The 24,776-nt window shown below is 39.7% G+C and overlaps 1 protein-coding gene across 1 annotated transcript in view; it reads right to left on the bottom strand.

Annotated features, from left to right (window-relative positions):
- CEP112 (centrosomal protein 112) overlaps positions 1–24,776 on the bottom strand; it is a 162,430-nt gene that overhangs the window by 109,499 nt on the left and 28,155 nt on the right. Inside the window, exons 8-16 of the mRNA XM_009902668.2 lie at positions 19,263–19,349; positions 17,368–17,467; positions 16,056–16,174; positions 13,166–13,309; positions 11,368–11,522; positions 10,912–11,041; positions 10,340–10,432; positions 9,767–9,826; positions 8,548–8,627 (exon numbers count right to left, since the gene is read on the bottom strand). Coding sequence (XP_009900970.2) covers positions 8,548–8,627; positions 9,767–9,826; positions 10,340–10,432; positions 10,912–11,041; positions 11,368–11,522; positions 13,166–13,309; positions 16,056–16,174; positions 17,368–17,467; positions 19,263–19,349 — 968 coding nt within the window. The remainder of the gene's footprint in view (positions 1–8,547; positions 8,628–9,766; positions 9,827–10,339; positions 10,433–10,911; positions 11,042–11,367; positions 11,523–13,165; positions 13,310–16,055; positions 16,175–17,367; positions 17,468–19,262; positions 19,350–24,776) is intronic.

Raw genomic sequence — 24,776 nt, 5'->3', positions numbered from 1 at the left:
ATGAGGCTTTGAGCCACCTGGTCTAGTGGGAGATGTCCCTACCCATGTCAGGGGGTTCTGGAACTAGATGATCTTAAAGGTTCCTTCTAAACTAAACCAGGCTGTCCAGAGAGGTTGTGGAGTCTCTTTCTCTGGAGACATTAACAAACTGCCTGGATGTGTTCCTGTGCGACCTGCCCTAGGTGATCCTGCTCTGGCAGGGGAGTTGGAATGGATGATCTTTTGAGGACCCTTCCAACCACTGACACTCTGTGATTCAGTAGCAATATCCATTCTCTGAAATAAACAAAAAACAATCTCACTTTTCCTGCTCTACTATTTTGAGCAAACAGTGGTAGTTACGTACCAGCTCCCTGTGTAAATTACATACTGGGCTTGAATGCCCCCATCCCAGCTGGGGCTGGAGTATCTTACTGCAGAGGCAGCTACTAACCAGCAAACAATGGGGATCAACCAGGGCTCTCCCACAACATATGGAATATGTGCAGAACACTTCTTTTTGGTGTGGAGAGGAAGAAAGACAGTGTGAAGTCATTCAAGCGGAATGATAACTAAACCAAAGCCAGATCAAAGGAATGAAGAAGAAAGACTGAAATGTGAAGCTGAAATATTTATTGCCTTCAAAACATCATCCCTATCCTGTCCCTGGGCACTTTAATATTTCGAAGTTGTTAGAAAGCATTCTAACTTGTTTCATCATTTCAAAGAAATAAAGCCAAAAATATAAAGTGAAGAACAATTTTATCTTTCCTCCCCTGATTTTAAGTATAAGATGAGCTTGTCTTCCTGAGAAAAAGCTCAAATCCACTTACAAATTGTTTACAGTTTGCATAATTTGAGATGTTAACATCAAAAAGCTGGCCTGCATTCCTTCAAGTAAGCTCTAACAATGACTGATATTTACAATGCAGTTATTATTTTAAACTATGTACTTACATTTTAAACAAATCACGAGATAACACTAACAAACTAAACCCCTACTTAAAGCCGTTAATGAATTTAGAGTAAATAATATTCCACATGTGTAGTGTCACACTTCTGTGAAAGGAGGAGAATAATGCATTCCATTCAAAAATTAATGGCTCACAAATTAGCTAGGCATTGGTTAAGCACACTAATAATTATAATAACTATTCCTCATTATCATAATGACAAGGTGGTGGCGTGCGAGGTGCTATGCAAACAGAAAAAATCCCAGCAACTGCCAAATGATGAATGAGATGTAGGCTAAAAGGCAGGGCAAGTGCTGTAAATGTGGCTGGAGAGGAAAACATTTTAATTTTGCTCAACTCTGCAGAAACTGTCGCCAAGATTTAGATACACCACATACATGAAAGGCCACAGAGGCTCAGCTATCAAGAGAGGAGGATTAGGATGGAGATTAATAGTCATGGCTTTTACATGCTGAGACGACAGCTAAACCCCAACAAGGAGAACATGGAGGGGAGAATTAGAGAGACAGGTGAAGATAATGGCTTAGATAACAGGAGACAAGACTGTAATTAAAAGGTGGACCAGAAAGTCAGCAGCACAGATAGTAAATAGATTCATGAGATACAGAGAAGAGGAGCAAAGGAAAAGATAGGGATCAGAGAACAGTGCTGTGGCATGGAGAGCTGGAGGGTGAATAAAAGAAACCATCTGAGGGACAAACTATGGGAGCCATCACTAGGCAGAGGAGGAGAGCCAGGCAAGAAGAATCACTTAACACTAACAAAGAACAGCCCAAGTGTGTTGTGAGAGACAGAGCCAATAGTGGTTGGCAAATGAACGACGACGAGGATGAAGTAACAGTATTAAGACCGTCCCCAGTTTTTCCAATGCAGAATTCAGAGTGAAATATCAAACTAATTACTTCAGCTTACAGCATGCCAGGTTTATTATTTCAAAGAGGTGCTGATAAAAACATCCTAGATCACAAAGCCTTTAATAAAATAAATTATTTCCCACCAATCCTCTTTCACCCTTAGACAATGATGGCTAAACCACCAAATCCCAGTTTTGAATAAGCAAGAGAAGAACTCCAAAATCAACCCCGTCAGTTGCCTGTACAAAAAGGTCCAAGGAGACACTCTTCATTTTGTAATCCTGCATATTTAAGGTAACTATTTTTATGGCTAAAATTATAGGTTAGGATTCAGAATAATAATATCCATGCTGTTGTGCACAATACAGTAACTCAATACTTAGCAATGATGAGTATCTACTCATCTCAGTTTCTTCTTGCTAAGAGGCTTCTATGGTGGACATAGATTTTCATATCATTTTTTCAATAAAAGTACAGCTTGGAAGATTAACTTCAGCTCCTCAGTGAGGGTTGGATGTGTTGTTAATAAAGCTGGAGAAACATTGTACAAAATACATAAACAGTAAAAGTCAACTTAAGATTTCCAAGTGTAATTGCAGCCCAGCAAACAATCATCCAGCAACAACAAAAGGAACCAAGTCATCCCTTATACTATTTTTGTAGATAGTTTTTAAGTGACCCCAAAAAGGTGACAGCCTGAAACATTTCATGCTAATTAAAAATCACTAATTAAATTCAATCATTTGCAAGACTTTCTTTAGCCAGCTGAAGGCTCCTCTCATTTCATGAAGGTTATAGACACTCTTGAAATATCCTTCACTTGAATCTCAACACATGCAGGTGTGAAAGGGAAACCTTTCAGCACAGTGAGGGAACAGTTCTGACATTTACCTCATTGCTTTTATATTCATTTAGTGAGGTCAAAATCTATAGCCCTGAACCACATTAATTATTAGGATAGCAATTTACAGCAGTTAGCTGAGCCATAGCATGATATCCTGGTGCTGTTCATCTCACAAGGCAATACTTTTCTCATCTCATACAGCTTTCTATTATCTTGAAGCACTCTCATAGTTGGTATCATTAAAAAGCTGTCATGACATCTCTATAAGCATCTTGAGGGACACAAGAGTCCAGCAGACAATGATTAAAAATCAACTGCTACATTTTTTTCCATACCACTGGAGCTTCCCTTTAAATACATATTTCATTATTACCAGTAGGTCTCCAGAGAAAGTGGTGAAAGAAAAGGAAAGGCTGTAAATAGTTAATAGAACACTTTATTTTTTCCTTTTAAGTGAGACTATTAAATAAAGCTACCACATTTTTGGGTCCTCTGTTCAGACTTTACATTGTGCCTCCTAGAGAGAGGGTTATGTCAGCATGTTCACCAGGGCTGCAGGAATGTTTACAATATACTGGAAACTCTGACTAGCTTTGCTCTAAAAGGTTTCAGATGCTCAAAGAGCACCAAGTGGAGAACAGCTGGCTGGTTTTCCACTGATCCTAAGAAGAGGGGAAAAAAAAATACGTTGGAAAAAACCCCACACAGCCTTGTTTTAAAGAGTAAAGTTATGTCCAACCTCCTCGGCCACTTAACATCACCACTGGTTTTAAATCACAATGTTTGCTTTTTTTTCATCAGGTTGCACCAAGACAAGACTTTAATAAAGAGAATGATGAACACAACGGACATGAGTATGAACTCTTAACAATGTTCTTTATTGCAACATTTGGAATTAAAGACAATGCCTCCTCAGATGTCTTTAATTATTTCCGGCTTTAAATAGTAAATAGCTTTTCCAGTCCTACAAGAATTCCTCCACACACAAATACTTCATTTTCAAGGAAAAATGGAATTAACTACAGGAAAACAGCCACACTTGGGCAATTATCCTAAAAATATTAACAACAACAGGCAATTATTCAGACTCTGGACTCAACTTACGAGGAGGAAGAAAGGAAAAAAGAAATTACAAATCAACTTGCAGTCATCGCTATTGCTCCACTTATTTATTTATTTATCAATCTCTTGATGATTGCTCAGTTGTATTTCTCTGTGAGCAATGGCATTTCTGTCATCCACCACTACAATAAGTCCATACAATCCAACCACAGAATATTAGGGTGTTAGGGGTCGGAAGTGACCACACAAGATTATCAAGTCCAACCTCCCTGCCAGAGCAGGATCACCTAGAGCAGGCCACACAGGAACACATCCAGATGGGTTTTGAATGTCTCCAGAGAAGGAGACTCCACAACCTCTCTGGGCAGCCTGCTCCAGGGCTTTGTCACCCGCACAGTGAAAAAATTTTCCTCATGTTCACATGGAACCTCCTCTGCTCCAGCTTGCACCCACTGCCCCTTGTCCTGTCATTGGACATCTGCGAGCAGAGCTTGGCTCCATCCTCCTGACACTGCCCTGCACTTCTTTATAAACAGAAATGAGGTCACCTTCACAAAGCTAAAGAGCCCCAGCTCCCTCAGCCTGTCCTCACAAGGGAGATGTCCACTCCCTTTAGCATCTTTGCCAGTTCCTTGAGGTTCTTCTTGAACTGAGGGGCCCAGAACTGGACACAACACTCCAGATGCAACAGAGCAGGGCAGAGGCCCAACAAATATGCAACTCCAAACTGAAAAACAAAATGGGATGCTATTCACTGCTATGTATTCTGTGTCCTTCTGCCATCTGTCTTCACAGTTTTATTTGTCCTTGTCTTCATCTCTTTCCCTCTGCTAGCTCACAAGCATAATGTACATCATTTATTTCTCTCAAATTTCTGTACTCTCATTTCTTTTACATTGTCCCTTTTATGATATTAGAGAGAAAAGACAAAAAATATAAACACCACGGGAATTTTGCAAGAGATTAATAATCTCTAAGACTAGAAGACCCTAGCAGAAAAGGTCTGGTGCTAAAATCTGATGGTTTTTTATGTCTGCTGAACAAAGCTAAAAGAGTCTTTCAGAGCAAACAAATCCAGGTCTTCCCCTGGTATATCAAAGAAAGCTGTACAATGAAAAATGAGTCATTACACAGCCATGGCTGCAGGAAAAAGAAGAAAAAAGTAAACCAGAAATTTTGCCACGGACCATTTCTCCCTCTTCCCCTTTTTGTCTTATTCTTACTTCACCAACACAGGTGAACACCAGGCAGAATGTTTGCTGGAGGTGGATGAGCGGTCTTAGAACAACAACAAAAATACTGAAGGCAGCACAATACCAGGGTCACATAAACGTCAATCACTCCACTGCACCAGAGCCCAGAGGCAGAGAAGCCCTGTGGAAGTAAAAGTGAGAGGAAATGGGAACATTCTGAATCTCTGTGGAGCTGCAGTCCAGGCACCCCTTTTGTCAGGGAATCTGGCTGAAGTTGCAATACAATTATAATTAGATTTCCTCTTGCAGAACATACTGACACTAGCTTCTGCTTTTGAGTAAGTGTGGTATCAATGCCATTCTCCTAAGGCTTTGCAAGTGTCAGGACTAAAAAACACAGCACAAGCCTGAGAATAGCTCCAGCTCAGCTCCTCTGCTCCCTATCTCTTGTGAGGATGTCAGGTAGGGAGCAAATGGCTCAGAATAAGCAAATGAGTGGAAAATCATGAGGAGATGACAAGTAAGAGCCTTTTAAATAAAGAAATGTCTAAGGTTTCAGGAAAAGTAACTGGTACAGAAAAAAAAAAGAATTTACTTCCTTCCTTCCTAAGCCAGCATTGTTTCAACTTGTTTCAGTTAATACAAGTACAAATGTATTTTACTTTCTATCAGACAAAACTTGGGGTAATGAGAACAGTGCATAAATTAACATCACTTAACCACATCTGACAATTTACAGTGAACAGAATAGACCAGACTGGAAAAGACCTCTGAGATCATTGAGTCCAACCTATCATCCAACACTATCTAATCAACTAAACCATGGCACCAAGTGCCCCATCCAGTCTCTTCCTAAACACCTCCAGTGATGGTGACTCCACCACCTCCCTGGGCAGCCCATTCCAATGGCCAATCACTCTTTCTATGAAGAACTTCCTCCTAACATCCAGCCTAAACCTCTCCTGGCACAGCTTCAGACTGTGTCCTCTTGTTCTGGTTCTGGTTGCCTAGGAGAAGAGACCAACCCCCACCTCGCTACAACCTCCCTTCAGGTAGTTGTACAGAGCAAGAAGGTCTCCCCTGAGCCTCCTCTTCTCCAGGCTAAGCAACCCCAGCTTCCTCAGCCTCTCCTCATAGGGTTGTGCTCCAAAACCCTCACCAGCTTTGTTGCCCTTCTCTGGAAACATAGAAGCAAATCAACATCTTTCCTAAACTGAGGATCCCAGAACTGGACACAGTACTCAAGGTGTGGCCTAACCAGTGCTGAGTACAGGGGCTGAATGACTTCCCTGCTCCTGCTGGCCACACCATTCCTGATATAGGCCAGGATGCCATTGGCCACCTTGGCCACCTGGGCACACTGCTGGCTTGTATTCAGCTTACAATCAACCAGTACTCCCAGATCCCTTTCTGCCTGGCTGCTCTCCAGCTACTCTGACCCCAGCCTGTAGCACTGCATGGGGTTGTTGTGGCCAATGTGTAGAACCCAGCACTTGGATGTGTTAAATCTCATGCCGCTGGACTCCACCCCTCTGTCCAGCCGGCCAAGGTCCCTCTGTGAAGGTGGTGAGACCCTGGAACAGGTTGCCCAAGAAGGTCATGGATGCCCCCTCCCTGGATGCATTCAAGGCCAGGTTGGATGAAGCCTTGAGCAACCTGGGCTAGTGGGAGGTGTCCCTGCCATGGGTTAGAGATAGATGATCTTTAAGGCCCCTTCTCTGGATCTACTATCAACACATGGAAGTAACAAAGAACTCACACAGCTATCATATACTGGGAATAACAAAAAGCAGTGAGTTACATATTTTTAAAGCCTACAGTGTGGAACCTCTATGGCACCAGCCCCAAAGAGAAATCAGCTTCTTTTCTGTGAGTCTCACATCAAAGATTCCCAAAGAAAACATGCACTTTGCTACTTTTCTAATTTGTGTTTTTTGCATGCACAGAGGTATATATGTGAAAAGAAAAGGTAAATCCTCTTCATTTCTGTTTTTATGGAATATCTACATACATCACCTTCATACCATGCCTTTGCTTGAAAAGATTTTGAGATGTTTTGGCCTGGCATCTAAAACAAATCAGAAATTACTATGACAACTACATGCATGTGCCTCCAAAACTGTTGTCAGACTCCAAATCTGTGAACAGATAAGAGCAGCTTTGCTAGTTTCTGGGAAGTTTAGCTCCTCTTTCTTCCCCAGAAGAGTTTTCAACAAGTTCAGATGAAGGGTAGAGAAGCAATGGGCAAAAAAAGAAAGAAAAAAAAAGAGGTGCTGCTAGTTTCTTATGTAAACAAACAATTTTATTAAGTGACTTTCAATAAACCAGCTGCTAAACATTTGCTCTGTATCATCATCACTTGCAAAGTGCTGAGATTTGGCTCTGTAGGCAGGTTTCAAACACAAAAAAAGGCAAAGATTGAGAGGAAGAATGTTATGAAGCATTTAACTGCAGATAGTGTGTGCATGCTTTCCTTGACACTTCCATTTCACTTCCAACATCTGCACCTGTAGAAGCACCAGTTCTTTCATCCCTCCTAATAAGACTTTTTATAAATAATTTCTTTCATTCACAGCACAAAATAGAATAATAAGAACTCCTAAAAGTTGTATTTCATTAGCATAATGAAATCACAGAATTGCCTAGATAGGAAAAGACCTCTAAGATCATCACGTCCAATCATTAACCTAACACTGTCAAGTCCTTGACTAAAGCAAATATTAATTTGTGCATAAGGCACACAAACCAAAAAGCACTTAATCAGATCCTGTAATTCCTCCCAGTATGGAAGAAACATCAAAACCATTATCCTGAGAAACCAGGTGGTCTGCACTTCCACGCAGGTGACAGAATACAAGGTCCTGGACTCTTGGATGTGTTTACAGTTTGGTTCAAAATCTCCATCTCTAAACAGACAAACTTCATGTGTCTATGCTGCCATAAAGCTGTTAGGAACTCCAGAAAGGAAGTGGCAACTTCAGCCCTGTGACTTTATTAAATAAAATTATCTTCACAATGCTTCTATCAGCCTAGATACGAGACACCAAAACATTTAACTGAGTAGTTTTAGCATCTAACTTCTGTTAGCTTCTAACTTCTGGTGTGCTTCAGAATAATCTGTTTGCCTAGAAATTATTTCCCTCTCTTTGAATTTAAACTGGATAAACATATGGAAATAATATTTTACATAATCACAAATGGAAGCAGCGTAACAAGAGCCAATCTTGTCTCATGTGCATTTGCTGTCTGTAAACCACGCCTGCACTCAGAGAACATCAGACTTGTTACCTCCTGATAATTTTTAATGTACAAGGTCAGCAAAAAAGCTGTTCCAAGGTGGTTAATGAAGAGTCTTCTGTCTGCTCAGACCATTTCTACAAGGCTTAGCTACAGCTGAATAATAAGGATTTGTACAAAAAAGTGTGATATCAAGGTGGAAAAATCACAGGGCAAGCCCAGCTGACATCATAAACTTCAGTTCTGTTTTATTTCTACCACTTGAAAACCAATAAATTTGGCTGGCTTGGTTCTTGCTTTTCTTTTTCAATTTTTATGGCTGACTAGAACCCTGAAGAGGCAGCTTCCCAACGGGAAGATAACCCAGAGAGAAGGCATCATTGTATTCAATAAATTTGACTTACTTCAAAGCCTCCTCCAGTTTGCGAATCTTCTTTTGAGCATCCCCTCTTTCTTTTTCCAGATCATTCCGGATGCCATGAACCTACCATTTGAAGAAAAAATTAGCACATGTTAGTTAAAACAAAGTCTGGAAAGCTGGAAAGCACAGGAAACCCTTTATTCACCTAGAATCACTCGCAATGTTACATGCTATTAAGCCACTACAATAAAGAAAAATGTGTTTTAATAAGTGTTTAGTGAGAAGCATAAGAGTATAGTCCAATAAAAAAAACAAACAACTGTAGAGCATGTCTGCTGTTAGCAGTTCTTTGTAGGTGTTTACTCCATGGGAGTCTGAACACTTGGTTGGCTTGAAAGAGCCCTCAAAGTGCTGGGTTGTCAGAGAGTGAAGAAGGGATTGCCAAACCTGGTAAAATTAGATATACTTAACAGCTGGCTGGAGAATAGCTCTGAGGAATATCTGTCACTGCTCTTACACTCAGCTGAAGGTTTGGAAAACAAGCAGGAGATTATTTATAAAAAGCAGGTGTTTCCTTTGCTTGTAAAACCATTTAGCCTAACTGGTTCCTGATTCAGCAGATAAGAACATTTAATCAAACAGTGACATTTAGGGTTACTACCTATTATTTGTTTGATGTTTAAATATCCTAGCAGGCAATAGCCACTGTGGCCTAATAAAGATTATTAGATAATGGGTAGGTTCTTAAGTGAACAGATTGCACCAGAAGCTTCACGATTCCTTTACCTGAAGGCAAGCTTGTTTTAGTGTTTTATGGGCCCATCTATACTGGTTTATGGATTTATAGACATAGATTGTTCAAATGTAGGGGTTTTTTTCTCTCCTCCTTTTTCAAAGACTTGATTTTGAAAACACAGTTACATCAAAATTTATGAATAGGCAGACTGCTGTAAAGTTATCTACTCAAATTCATTATCTTCCCTCCAACATGAGTTCACATCAGATACCAATAACAGAGGCCGGGCTTACAGTGGGACTTCTTTGGTAACACTTTGACAGCCTCCATCATTTGGTGATGATGAATCGAAGGTGACATAGTTGTACTTAAAAATCTTCCTTGAGTTTGTCCAACTATTTTTCTGACCCATGTGAGATGCTTGAATTCCAAACTTCTTTGAGGATTTCAGAATCAAACCTTTAGCTTCTGTATTTAACAACACTGGAGATGTGGATGAGATGATTTATTTTCCTGACAACTTTACCTGTTTTTCATAAGCACGTTCCCAGTGAAGTTTGTCCTGTTGAAGCTTGTGTTCTTGCTCCTGCAAAAGAAAAGGTGTTTTATATAAACAAATCACCCTGTCTTTGCACTGCAGCAGTCATATAACACACAACTTTGCTGTTATGTACAACAGTCAATAAAAACTGAAAGACCACTTTATATCAGCCCTAAAAAAAAATAATCTTCTGACATACAAAAAGAATCAACCACATAACATGGATTCATAGAATGGGTTGGGTTGGAAGGGACCTCCAAAGGTCATCTAGTCCAACCGCACTGCAGTGAGCAGGGACTCACTCCTCCTTCTGTTCACATGGAATCCCTATGCTCCTGTTCCTGTGACAATTCTGCTCTTACCCATGAAGTGATCTCTTTTAGTCATACTTTTGAAATCCATCTGTAAGCATAAGGTGACATTTTATGGGTTTCTATGAGCAAAATACCCCCAAAGACGGATGGGTTGATGGAAGTGCCTTTCAGTACAGCGTGCCAAACATTCAACCCATTGGACAAAGAAAAAAGGTCACCCTTGAGTAAGAAATTTAGGCCTCACCTTCAGCTCTTGCTGCCTTTGATGTTCTGAATCTTGTAACTGTTGTTTTAATAGAGACACACTGCGTTGTAATTCTTCAATCACTTCAGCTGCCTGTAGGGATTCAACAGAAAGAGGAATTTTTGTATTGCATTCCTCCTTAGCACTACAGACACAGCTTTAGGGATTTTAAATGTATTTCTCAAAAGTGCCTGGAAATTGGAAAAAATTATCAACTTGGGGGAAAAAACAACCTTGTATGAGTTTCATGTCACTTCTGTCTGTCTGGTGAACTTACCACTGTAAATAAAATCATGAAAAAACCACCCTAATAAAAGAAACTCAACTCCTGGCACTAAGAATTGAAAGAAAGAAAAATATCTTGTAAATTGAGAGGAATAAACTTCAGATGATTCTTCAGTCAGATTTGGGAAGGAAAAATTAAATAGCAATCTCTTTTTAAAAACTTATACACATGAACAACTTAGTGAAACGAACATTCCTTGCATTTCCTCATAAGCATCACATTTGCATCAAGGAGACCACTTAAAAACTAACCAGCATTTTAATGCCTATTATACATGGTACCATACCTTAGCTGCAGACAGAGCATGTTCCTGCTTTATAAAATTGATATCAACATCATATTTATTTTGTAGTTGTTGAATGTTCTTCTCATATTCCTGTATGATATGGTCCTTGTCTTTCTGAAGTGAGCTGTGCCTAGAAGGAGTAAGCAAGCAGAATATGGAAACTGCCTTCATGCTGTGGCATCTTCCCTGCTCAGTATCAATTCTACGGAGTGTGCATATCTGCCTGCACCACGTGCTCACTGTAACAGCATGAAATGCTTACTAAGACTGGAAAGATAACATATTACTGACTGTGGTCATTTGGGTCAGTTCCAAAACAATTTTTACATCAATTGATACTTTCTCATGACAATATTTTAGTGGCAATTACCATTCAGTGACTTCTCAAAAATAAATAGTTTGCATTCAGAAATGCCATAGTCTTCAACATTAAAACCAGCAACTGCTTTAAATTACCTTGCATTCATTTCCTGAAGCTCAGACCATACTGCCTCGTAACGTTGTTCTGCATCAGCCTTTTCCTGAGATAATTTCTGCCGTAGCAAACTACTATTTTCAGCTTCAACAATCAACTGCTGGACACGAGCCTCCAGTTTTTTAGCTGTCTCATTCTAAAAGGTCATTGGTGAGAAAATACCAGAATTAATTAAGGTATACCCCTGTTGATATCCAGCAGCCTGATGCATCAAGGTTCTTTGGTGGTCCAGAGACACAAGAGTTGCAATAGCAAAGCTGTCATTGATCATGACAGTGACCTCCTCTGGACCCTCTCCAACAGTTCCATGTCCTTCTTATGCTGGGGGCACCAGATCTGGATGCAGAACTCCAGGTAGGGGCTCATGAGAGCAAAGCAGAGGGGTAGAATCACCTTCCTTGTCCTGCTGGTCACACTTCTTTTGATGCAGCCCAGCACATCGCTGCCTTCTTAGCTGAAAGTGACCACTGCCAGCTCACATCGAGTTTTTCATCAACCAACAACCCCAAGTCCTTCTCCATCCATGCAAACTAGCTGCACAATATGTGGTGGGGAAGCAGGGTATGTTTGGTTTGGGGTTTTGAGGGTGGGTTTCTGTTTGTTTGTTTTTAAAGAACACTACCACCACCCACACACAGAAAAGATTCACATTTAACATACTGCCAAATATCCTAATTCCTCCCTGCCCCTCTTGCCCCTCAGGGAAGTTAAGACTTGTTCAATGCACAAAACCTTTATTATCAGTCAAATTGTTCACTTGCATTGCTAACAGCAATGGCATTCTTGACAATGGGAAACTCTGAAGAAGGAAACTGAAATACCAACAGAAAAAAACCAACAAAAATCAAGAAAGGGAAAAAGAGAGAGAGGAAAAAACCACCCTAATTTCCAGTGACAGTCTAGGCTTTCATCTTAAACCCTGCCTTGAACTCTACCTTGTTTAATTATTAAATCAGAAGCTGATCAGCAAGATCTGTCTAGTTTTGATGGTTCTTAAATTCAATCTTGCTGACAGACTGTGTCCATTTTTCTCTGTATTTACTGTTACCTATCACATGATCTGAATGCTAATTTTAAAATTCAACATTCATTAATAAAAGAATAATTTTTGTTTGACATTGTCTTCTCACTCATTCAATTTTCTTCCTACCACATCCAGATACAAAGTACAGGATGTTTTCTGGAAGATACTGGTTAATTTTTTTTTGGCTTTTACATCATTTATATAGCAGGCACAAAATCCAGATTATACCTGTTTACATGTTTCTAATTACTCTGGGGAAAAAAATAAAGCAGTAAGTTGGAATAGTAAAATAATGATTTTTAAAGTCCTTGTTACTTGGTCTTTAATGTAACAGAAGCATTTGATCATTTGAAGAGGAGGTGGGTAAATGAAAAGTCACAGGTATCTATGAAAATAGATGTACTATACAAATCATTTTTATAGTCTACATATACAGTCAGACACAAAGTCTGCTAACTTGAATCAAAACCAGTGAGGAACACAAGAAACAGTCCTTCAATACAAATATATCTGCATGAGATTCATTGGAGGGCTGCATGCTGATAAATTCTATCCAGGGGGAAAAATCCTTGGTTGGACTGGCTGCCAGGACACTCTCTTCTCTTCAGGTAGAACAACCACACTGCACTATCAAACCCCATTTCTCAGCTTAACAGTATTTATATACATTTTGGCACAAGTACAGGAAATTTGAATACTGCAAGAGGCACTTGGCTGTCACTGCATATTTACAAAAGAAAGCCCACAACCCTTACAGTTGACTGTTTCTGTTCCAAATAATCTTCCTCCATTTTGCTAAGGCGAGCGTTGGTGTCCTCGAGCAGTTCTTGCATATCTTCTGTGTGCTTCTTCCGAATATTAAACTTCTCCTTCTCCATCTCTGCCACAGCATTGTGAAGCTGCATCACAAAAACGTTACCCAATGATAAATGGCACATAGAGACAGCCTTCAGAAGCGTTCTGTTATTCTAGTACATCAACAGAATAAATAACACTGCAGGCCACATTTCTGCCCTCCAAGCCAAAATTAGATTGTGTCAGTAAACAGGTCTATATAAAATGATCATTTAGAAGCCATTCCAGGGGACCAGACCAACTCTCCTATGAGGACTGGTTGAGGGAGTTGGGGTTGTTCAGCCTGGACAAGAGAAGGCTCCAGGGAGACCTAATAGCAGCCTGTCAGTCCCTGAAAGGAGCCTACAAGAAAGCCACAAAGGCCTGCAATGGTAGAATGAGGAGCAACAGTTTGAAATTAGAGTAGATTTACATTGGACGTTAGGAACGAGTTCTGCACCATGAGGGTGGTGGAACACTGGAACAGGTTGCCCAAGGAGGTGGGTGAGGCCCCATCCCTGGAGATCTTCAAGGCTCTGAGCAGCCTCCACTAGAGGACAGTGTCCCTACTGACTGCAAGGGCAGTTGGACTGGATGACCTCAGGGGATCCCTTCCAACCCAAACCATTCTATGATTCTATGCATAGAGGGCATAAGTTACCTGTACATATTTTTGCCATTCTCTCCCATTCTGTGTTTACATATTTAAACTGAACACCAATGATTGTTCCTGTGACAAAAACACTTCCTCATCTTTCCAGATACTCATTGTCAGTTTCTGTGCCTCAGTTTGTAAGCAGCTGGAGAGTTTTTACTAACCCTCCCATTCTAGTTAAGAAGCCTCAACAATGAACTTTCTCTCTATACAATAGTAAGGAATAATGTCATGTCAAATTAGCATACAAAGCCTGTATGGTGTATTGCTTGTATCATAGCCATTAGGTATTTCTCAAGCTTCTAACAAATCCATTTCATGGCTGAAGGATAAAGCTGCAATACACAAAATAAAAGCATCATTCTAAATACACTGCTAAAGCCAGGTTAATTGGCACAAGCAGAGATGTTTTCCTCTCCAATGTATGGACTAGAAAAATCATGGAGGCCTTTGTGAATCTGAACCATTATTTAACAGACCTTAACAATGTGCATTAACTTGTAACATTTTTCATCCACTAGACAAGGATGATCATAAATTTTTATTGTAAGTAGACTCATAGAATGGCTTAGGTTGGAAGGGACCTCAGAGATAATCTACTCCAGTTTCCCTGGTATGAGCAGGGATGCCTCTCCAGTATACTTGGTTGCTCAAGGCCTCATCCAATCTGGCCTTGAACAGCCCCCCAGGAAGGAGGCAGCCACAGCCTCCCTGGGCAGCCTATTCCATAGTCTCACCACCCTCATAATGAAGAACTTCTTGCTAAGATCCAGTCTAACCTTGCTCTCCCTCAGCTTCACCCTCTTCTCCCTCATCCTGTCTCTAGACACCCTGATGAAAAGTCCCTCTCCAGCCCTCCTGTAGGATTCCTTAGCTATTGAAAGGCATCTCTAAGGACTCCCTGGAGTCTTCTCTTCTCTAGGCTGAACACCCCCAGCTCCCTCTGCCTGTCCTCATAACAGAGGTGCTTCAGCCCTTGGATCATCTTTGTGGCCCTCTTCTGGACTCACTCCAATAGCTCTGTGTCCTTCTTACGATGGGGACACCAGAACTAGATGCAGTATTTGAGGTGGGGGTCTCAAAATATACTGTGGTGTTCAGATTTGCTGAATTTGTGATCCTTTAAAAAATAACATGTCAGCAATTCAAATAACCTGCATCTATTCAAAGGGAAAAATAAACACAAGTAGGAGATAAAGTTACTAAAAAATATTGCACTGTTAACTTTTACTCTATTTCCATCCTATTTGCCACTATCCATGTTTTTCCAAAAGACACATGCTCCAACTTCACTTCTGTAATTTCATTAAGTTATAATTAATATTAGCATTTATAATTGCCTTTTTGTTTGCACACTGGCATCAATGATGGTAATTAGAGCTGTAGGAACAGCACTTGTCAGGTAACTGCAAAAAGTGGGACGACCTTGGGATCAAAACAATGCTTCTCTACACCAAAACAAAAAACACTCCTACCACTGAAGCCTCAAGGTCTTAAGCACAAAGGACAAGATTTATGATTTATCTCTTACAAGAGAAGAATTAAAACCAACATCACTTTCAGATGCAGGGCTGCAAAAAAGTTAAACAACATACATCTACAAAGCAAGGTGGGTTTGCCCTTTTGGTGACCCTTCCTCTCCTGTGAGGGGTAAGCAACATAAATACTGACAATAATCTGGCCAAGGGTGAAGCTGTCTTGCAATAAACAGCGTTTTCTCTCCGCTTTGCTGCTGTCTTGAGTCTAACAATAAATAAAAAAGCATTGAAGAATTCATGACCCAACACAAAAATACCAGTTCAAAGGAATCACCGTGGCAGCAGGTAGCAGCAGGTTTACAGAGATTAAAATTCCATGTCAGGTCAACCAGAAATAAACATTTCCCTCACACATCCAGAGCCTTGCCAAGAGGGCCTGATGAACCCCAGGAACAGCATGGCCATCTGGGTTGGTGTGGGTGTGCAAGCAACAACAAAAAAGACTACTGCAGGATTGCTACTGGAAAAAAAACCAACAAACTCAAGCTAGTAAAAGAAAATATCACTGAAAGTAACATAGTCCTTGTATTTCTGGGGGTTTTTTGTTAACTGACAATATGTATTATCCCAGACAGACACAGCAGGAGTCTTTCAGAGAAAGCAAGCATTGTTCATTACCCTTTTCTCCCATTCATTGTTCAAAGACTCATTGCTCTGCTCACACATCTTCTTCAGCTCCAGAATCTGCTTCTCTTTCGCTTCTCTGACAACTTGTGACTCACGAACAAGGGTCTGGACTGTCAAAAATGGGAAAAAAGCCAACCTTTTAAGAGATCTCTTTGGGATTTTTCAGTGTTGGCAACAGATGCAATCAAGTTAAATGAGTTTTCCAATTGACCTGGCTTTCTGACGTTTTTTGGCTCTTAAAAATAATTCATGCATGTGCTGCTTGAAAATTCAGCACTTATGTTCTGTGTCACTAAAGCATTCCAAGGTGTTCACTCTTCTCTACTTTACAAATGATTTCATAGTGAGTTTTCCTTACCGTACTGTAAATACACAGCAACAAAATTCTGTAGTCTACACAAAATAAGGCCTTTTTAACCTGATTTTGTGTGCATCCTTAGCAGAAAGGTTCCTGTGAAGCTTGAATGCTCATAATACATGAGGAAAGTAAGTTCCCAACTTAAAATGTAGATGACTGCAGCAAGAATTCCCAGTCTGATAAATTTTGTGAGAAACAAAGCAGGCTCATAATCACTTCTGAAAAGGGACTGATCATTCTACTGTCTGCCAAGACTGTAGGTGACTCAAATACAACCTGTTACAGCTGAGCACAACCTGTACCCACCCAGAGAAGCAGCATGTCCTATGCTGGATAATTTACTTTGCCAGGGAGCAGGAAACAAATACATTGAACTCTCTCCTTTTTTTGTCTGTAAGTTACCAAACTTCTGTATTATTTTACACTGTGGTTTAGTCCATAGTGTAAATGGACTCCAAGGAATTCTAAGAGAAACTAACATTTAAAATCTGCTGACAAGCCACACTCAGGCCAAGTTTTGTACTTCTGACATGTTCAAGACTACTAGTGTTTGAAATCTCTTGCCACAGTAGTCCTAAAAAAATAATACATTGTGGTTTGATAAAATGTACTGAATGCAAAAAGAAATTAACCTTGAGCCAAAGATTCCAAAAAGTTTGAAGAAAGAGGTCAAAATACTTTGGTATCATCAAAGAAACTTTTTTTTTTTTTGTGACATTCATAAAATGTCTATTAAATGCAATCTTTTTTGGGGAAAAAAATGGGTTGGAAACTGGACAGCAAAGACAATCAGAAGCCTCCAAAATCTAAGAGTAAAATTAGGTCAAGACTTGTAAAAGAAGAAGAAAAGTGACATCAGCACCTAGAAGGAAGATGTAAGCCCACAGCCACAAGAAGGATGCAGTGTGACACCACCATGCAGATAACCACAAAGACAAAAATCACCTTTTTTCTCCAGTTTTCTATTCATCTCCTCAGCTTCACTTAGTTTGCTTTTGTGAAGGGACTTCAATACCTCTATTTCATCATTCTTCCTATCCAAAATCTGCAGGGAAAGTTCACAACAATTTAACAGAAGTCAAAAAACCCCAAAACATACTCACCGATCTCTGTCAAAGGAGCTGCCTTCAAGACCTAAGTGGTTAAATCTAAGTAATTCTCAGCTAAGACTGCCAAGTCATAAACAAAGGATTGATTTAGATAAGTGTAGGCAGGAGAGTAGATTAAAATTGAGTTTCATGGTTTAGGTGGGGGGGTGTCTTTTTGTTTGCTTTTAAAGTTGGGCAAATCCAATGTTGCGTTTGTTGAGTTTGGAAGTTTCATTGGTGCTACCGCTGCAAACAGGAAGGATTTGTTTCCCTTTTCATATTTATGTTGCATCTAAAATTCTCAGCAGGACAAAGAAACACTGAACTAATTGGTGAATTTCATTACACTACTTTGGGCTTCACCAAATTCAATCTTTCAAGAAACACTGGGTTGGAATAGAGCAAGTCTATGAGGTGTAACTACATTTACACTTTTGTGCACACTCATTTTGAGAGGTTTGAGTATTTGCCCACTTAGAGACAGGATTTTAACTTGAATTTCATCTTTAAGATAATAATTAAAGCACAAATATTTTATAGCAGCACCCTAAATCTCTCATTCTCTCATCAAACAGAAGCTTCATCTTAAAACAATATTACTCCATCTGCATAATGTTTTGTGTATTTAAAGGTTAATTTGACACTATTTAACCTTCTCTAAAATATCCAAAGTTATTAAACAACTTCAAAAGACAGAATTCTAATATCAGTCAGAAAAGGATGACAACTCCAGGGATGAGAAAGCATCTAAACTATTTCTTATTCTCACAAAGCTGTTTCCTTTAGGCTCTCAGCTTTGCTAGCTAGTTATGCTTGCAGACTTTAAGAACAGATGAGCCAAATATGCACCTGACCAAATATTAACATCCTCTCAGGAGGCTTTGATGTGTCACAGTGTTGTGTCAACCAACTTCCTCCAAGTCAGTGACTCAGTCTTAAGAAACAAAACAGAGGTGCTCAGTAATGCAAAGCTTACAGTAGGATAAGTCATCGTGATCCTGACCCTGAGCATTTAACTCCTACTATGTTCCTGGGATCAGAGAGTTTCAGAAGGCACTTAGGACCTTGCAGAATTTGATCCCAGATGTTTAACACACAATGAAAAGCAGCAGAATGGACTTCGACAGTTTTTGTGTAAGCTCCTCCAGAGTGCTGTTACACCACACAACAAAGACAAATCCAACTTAACCCAAAGGAAGTGTATCTGGTGTCACTTTATTGCTGGGAAGAATTAAAAGCTATAGCTGTAACATATCACCAAGTGTTACTGACCAGTCATGCTTTAAGGTAGAGTGGCTAACAGAGGCATAAGAAGAAGCACTGCTGCTGTACTAGTGATGATTTGCCTACTAGTTTGTTTGGTTGTTGCATTTTGTCCATAAAATCTGAATTCAGTATTTTTGTTCTCATTTTTCTATAGTGCAAACACTTTGTCTCCAAAAGCCATACCATGACTTCATAGTTTCATCAGCACTTGGATCCACAGAAGCTGGTAAAATAGGTTTGTCTTGTTCCAACAAGCAAACAAATCTCTTTGTATTTTCATCTCCTTTCTGCAAGCATTGGTACATTTCTGTTATCATAGAATATTCTGCATTCTTATCAGCTTATACAAACTGTTGCCTACAATCTTACTTTAAAAGAACACTAACTGCATGTGAAGAAGTTAAACAGTATTTACAGTAACCAGACTCTGTTATTTTATTTTGTATGCTGCCTTTGGAAAAAAACAAAGAAAGAAAGAATTCCTACCTTTTGAACATCTGCATCATGCTTCTGCTGTAGTTTAAGCTTTTCTTCATGAAATTTACGTTCTGCTATTCTCATTTTCATGTCCAGCTTTAAAAGCAAAAGAGAACAGATATGTAACTTCATAAAAATAAAGAATTACTTCTTTCATAACTTTGAAATTATTCATTTGTGTCTTTCAGAAGACAATGGGAAATCACTAACAAATAATTGCTACAAAGTTTACCATAGGATGGAAGCGACCTCAGAGATCATCTACTCCAACCTCCCTGCTATAGGCAGGGTTGCCTCTCCACTGGACTTGGTTTCTCAAGGCCTCCTCCAACCTGGCCTTGAACACCCCTGGAGAGGAGGCAGCTACAACCTCCTTGGGCAACCTATTCCAGAGTCTCATCACTTCCATACTGAATAACTTCTCCCTAAGCTCCAGTCTAACCCTGCTCCCCCTCAGCTTCAAACCATTCCCCCTTGTCCTGTCTCTAGGCACCCTTATGAAAAGTCCCTCTCCAGCCTTCCTGCAGGATCCCTTCAGGTATAGGAAGGCCATTATAAGGTCCTCCCAGAGTCTTCTTTAGACTGAACAACCCCAACTCCCTCAGCCTGTCCTCACAGCAGAGGTGCTCCAGCCCTCAGATCACCTTTGTGGCCCTCCTCTGGACTCACTCCCACAGCTCTGCTGGGGACACCAGAACTGGACACAGTATTTGTGGTGGGGTCTCACAAGATCACTCATCCCATCCATTTATACTCAGTTTTTCACTACTTTCACATTTATTTGATAAGAACATTACCAAAATGTTCAGTCTAAATGCTCAGCCTAAAATATTTATTTCAAAAATGAATTTGTAAGACACTTCATTTGGCCATAAAACCAACTGCTCCCAGCCAGAAAAAGCCATCATCCTTTATTTAAACAAACACTTCAGAATGAAATCTGCAATAGTTCTGATAATATACAGAGGCTGGTAAACCTGCTTCTATTCTTTAGGCAGGTGTTACATTTATACAAAGAATGTCCTTTAGCCCAGATGTGGGGTTATTTTTGTTTGTTTTCTGTTTTTCAGAGATTTCACATTATAAACACATTTCCTTTTAAGGTGACTTATAATGGGACTAAGGATACTGCTGTTCAGTTGGATTGCTAAAATACATTTCCTGCTTATGTTTGCTTAAAGCAGTGTGCTTGAACCCCTTCAACACAATAACACATTGCCACTTATAGTCAAAGTTTTCATCTTTCAAGTATTTTTAAATCTCTTGCATGACTTCACTATTCCATTAAAGATCTGTCTTCCAAAACTCTGGTAATGTCACAGGCATTTTGTGTTTCTCACTTTTCTGAAAAAGAAAGAGTGGCACCTCGAGTTCAGACTCAGGCTTCTCTACTTTTACACCTAATCATTTCTACTGGTGAGAAAGCAAAGTGGACAGAAAACTTTCCCCAGAGCTGCAGAACCTGACTTCTAACCCTCTCAACTGGCAAACTCTAAAAGAAACAAACCAGCAATAGTCACTCTGCCTTTACTTTTAGTCCTTTGACTCATCAAAAGTAGTGACATAGCCAGAGAATCACTAAGACTGGAAGAGACCTCTAAGATCATTGAGTGCAACCTTCAAACCAACACCACCATGACCGTCAAACCTTGTCCCAAAGTGCCATGACCGTGTGGTTTCTTGAATGCCTCCAAGGGTGGTGACTGGGCAGCCTGTTCCAATGTCTGACCACTCTTGCAGCAAAGAAATTTCTCCTAATATCCAGCCTAAAGCTCCCCTGGCACAACCTGAGGCCATTTCCTTTCATCCTATTGCTAGTTACCCGGGAGAAGAGTCCAAGCCTCTCTCCAACCTCCTTTTGGGTAGTAGAGAGCAATGAGGACTCCCCTTTGCTTTCTCTTGTCCAGACTTAACCACTCCAGTCATTCACATTCAAATATGAACTTTTATCTAACAAATACAATGCAAATTCTTCATTTCTTTTGTACAATTACTTTATGTTAGATATTTATCGTGACTTCAAAACACGAGTTAGAAAAACCCAAGTCAATTTGAAAATGCAAAATGCCATGCAGAAAATACAGGAGAGTCCTCAAGAACTGAAAACAGAAGCAGCAAGAGCAGCAAATCCTTTGAATTTCTGGACTGCACAGCCACTGATACCCCAAATATACATCTGCTTATTGCACTGCATATAAAGAGGCTACCTATCCCACAGGACTAAATAGGTAAATAATCTTATGCAAATTACTGGGGGGAAATAAGGGGGCTTGACAATTAATCCAAAGAAAACAGACAGTATTCTCAGCTGTCAGCCATCTCTTTTATCATCCAAAAATAAGCATCAGGATAAAAATGCATGTTCTTCTCATGAAATATATGCATATGTATATACGAAAGAAAAGAAATAGATGCAGATATCCCTCCAACAAAGTGACATTATAGAAGAAAATCTTAGTATCAGGTGATAAATAAGTGTTGATTTAAAAAAAAAAAAAAAAAAGGCACAGTAATCCACTTCCAGATAGACAGTATGTGAACATTCCATAAATAAATATGAAGGTCTTGTAAAAACACAAATACTAGAAACTAAACATGAAAGAGGCTCCAATCTACTTGAAATACATTAAAAGCCTATGAATTCCTGATGCATAGCTATGGCACTCACAGAGCTATTAAATCCACACAAACACATTACATTTCAAACTCATTAATAAAGGGAGAATGTCTTGACTGCTGTAAATTAATCCTCGGGGTTTTTGCATCAGCTGAGATCTGGCCTAAGCTTTATTATTTGTTAGTTTGAAGGCACATAAAAATAAATCAAACTCTCAAATTTGTCTTCTGTGAAGTATGGACATCTCTTCCAGTGATGGTGATTGTTCTCAGCCACATGGCTGCCTTCCCACAGGTTGACAGCAGATATCCCTGTACTTGAAGCTGGCTCCTACTCCTTGTCATTAATTTCCCATTTAACACCATTCATAGAATACAATCATAGAATTATTTCAGTTGACAAAGCCCATTAAGATCATTGAGCCCAACCCTTATCTGACTCTACCACATCTGGTGCTAAACCATGTCCTTCAGCACCACAACTCTGCCTCTTTTTAACACCTCCAGGGATGGGGATTGAACCACCCCCCCTGGGGAGCCTGTTCCAGTGGTTGAGAACCCTTTCAGTGAAGAAGTTTCTTCCAATGTCTAACCTAAACATTTCAGAATGGACCACAGGTCCACTACACACATGCATCTTCATCACAATTCTGGAAGTGTTAATTTGAGCATTTGCTGTGAAAAGAAAGATATTTTGGTTTCAATTTCTTTTGTGGCAAACTGCTGGATAAGTCAGAAAGCATAAGGCTAACAAAGCAGTGTCCCACAGCAAAGCTTGGAGCTCTGATTTCATTTATAAATCTGCTTTTTGACCCACCCTTTGTGTAAGGCAGACCTCCAATGTCACAGCATACGTAGATAAAATAGAGTCATGTAAACACATTATTAAAAGTGATCTCATTAAGGCTGGGGTTGAAGCAAATGGGCTCATCACAACTGGGAGTGAAGCTTCTCCCCTTCCATTTCAAACTTTAAACAAGTTATTAAATACTGATTTAAATAGAGAAGTATCTTCCAAATTAAAACCATACCAAACTGAGTCAACCGCATCTCTGTCGTTACCAAATGTCAAACCTCATTTGCTAAGTTGGTCTCAATTTCCTGTGGAAGAGAGCTTTGTAACTTCATCTGCTGCTCTCCTCTAAAGTGCCCTTTGCACCTCAGCTTTACTCTATTTATTAAACATACTGACAAACAAAAGCACCTAAACAGCAGCAAAGTATGAGGGGAAAATAGATACAAACCACTTAGAAAAGTCATTCGCCTTGTTAAAAGCAATGAACTGCGCTCATGCTCACCAGGTTTAATAACGTTCAGTGTCAGTTAAGAGGCAGCAGCAGAGAACATGAAATTTATGGCATGTTAGCAAAGAAAAAAAAATAAAAGAAGGACAAAAAAAAAAAGGTGTAGATATTTAGCTCTAGTTGAGAAGCTTGCAACTATGTATGAAATGCAGCCATTGCTGCTGCCTGCACATCATTCCTTCGGATTTCTGTCATTGTTTATTCTCCTTACAAAGAGTATGAGGCAATTAAACCCTAAGGCCATGTAAACAATACTGATGTCAAACATCTGTGCTGGCCCTGTTATTTAAAGCCAGGGAGGGTGGTATCAACAGAACTGCTTTTATGTGCCTAGTCACACTTTCTTCCTCAGTTGAAAAACCAAAATACTGTCCAAACAATCACCTGAAAATGGGGTTGCAGTGTATCACTGGTCCTATGGTCTTTATAACAGAGGTTAGGTGCTCTGAAAATTTAAGTAACTGTCCAGAAATTTAAATAACTGTCCAAAAAAATTAAATAAGTGCCAAAAATTTTTAAATAACTGTTAAAAAAACCTTAAAAATTATCAAACTTAAACTGGTAGGGGTCTAATCTGCAGCTCTCACAAATGTTTGAGGGGGGGAAAAAAAGAAGTGCTGTATCTCAGCTCTCCAAGACAGAGGACAAACATTCATCTTGTCCTAAGTTATTGTAGAAATATTTAATACCTGTTTTAGAAGCAAATCTGTAAGTGAAGCACCAATATCAATCAGAGAGAGCTTTGAACTACTGAGCACTGCCCACTTATTTTCATTACAGGGATCACCCCTAGGCTAGAGGTAGTATCCTGAGGGTTTAACAGTCATTAGAGATTTTTTTTTTTGGGGGGGGGGAAATATTTGACAAAACACTACTTGTTGTTTGTCAGATTGATTTTGTTTTTCCAAGTCTATGAATATATGGGGGAGGGAGGAAGCAAGGAAGAGGGGGAGAAGGATGTAAACAATAAATGAGAACTTCAAAGCAAGAACTAACAATGTAGAACAATGACTTGTATATCTTACAATATACGACAAAACTTATTTGTCTTGGTGTTATGCAGCTGCTAAAAGGAATCAGTGGCACAATACAAAGCTTTGATATTTTCATAGAAGAAAAAGGTTTCTTTAAAAAAAAAAAATAATCAAAAAACAAAAACACCACAAAACAAAACCACAACTCCCAAACCAACAAACAGCTAGAACTTTCTACTCAATTGTCTTTACTTAAATTTCACATCCAGGGTTAAACAAAATAAATACATGTTAATAATTTATACAATGCTTTAAAGTGTTGAGGCAGGCCAAGACAGGAGATGCTGTACTTGCAAAGCATTCAAGATTTATTATACAGAAAGACATGCTGACTTCAGACTAATTTGGAATGGTCTGGGTTGGGCCAATCCCAGGCACAAATTCAGGCTGGATGAAGAGTGGGTTGAGAGTAGCAATGTAGAAAGAGACTTTGGTGTATTGATTGATGAGAAGCTCACTGTAAGCTGGCAGTGTGCTCATGCAACCCAGAATGCAAATCGTATCCTGGGCTGCATCAAGAGGAGTGTGGCCAACAGCACAACAGAGGGGATTCTGCCGCTCTGGATTTG

The sequence above is a fragment of the Dryobates pubescens genome, chromosome 20, assembly GCF_014839835.1.
Source record: "Dryobates pubescens isolate bDryPub1 chromosome 20, bDryPub1.pri, whole genome shotgun sequence".
Classification (NCBI taxonomy): Eukaryota; Metazoa; Chordata; class Aves; order Piciformes; family Picidae; genus Dryobates; species Dryobates pubescens.
The sequence above is the reverse complement of the archived record's forward strand: the minus strand, read 5'-3'. Positions and strand labels throughout refer to the sequence as shown.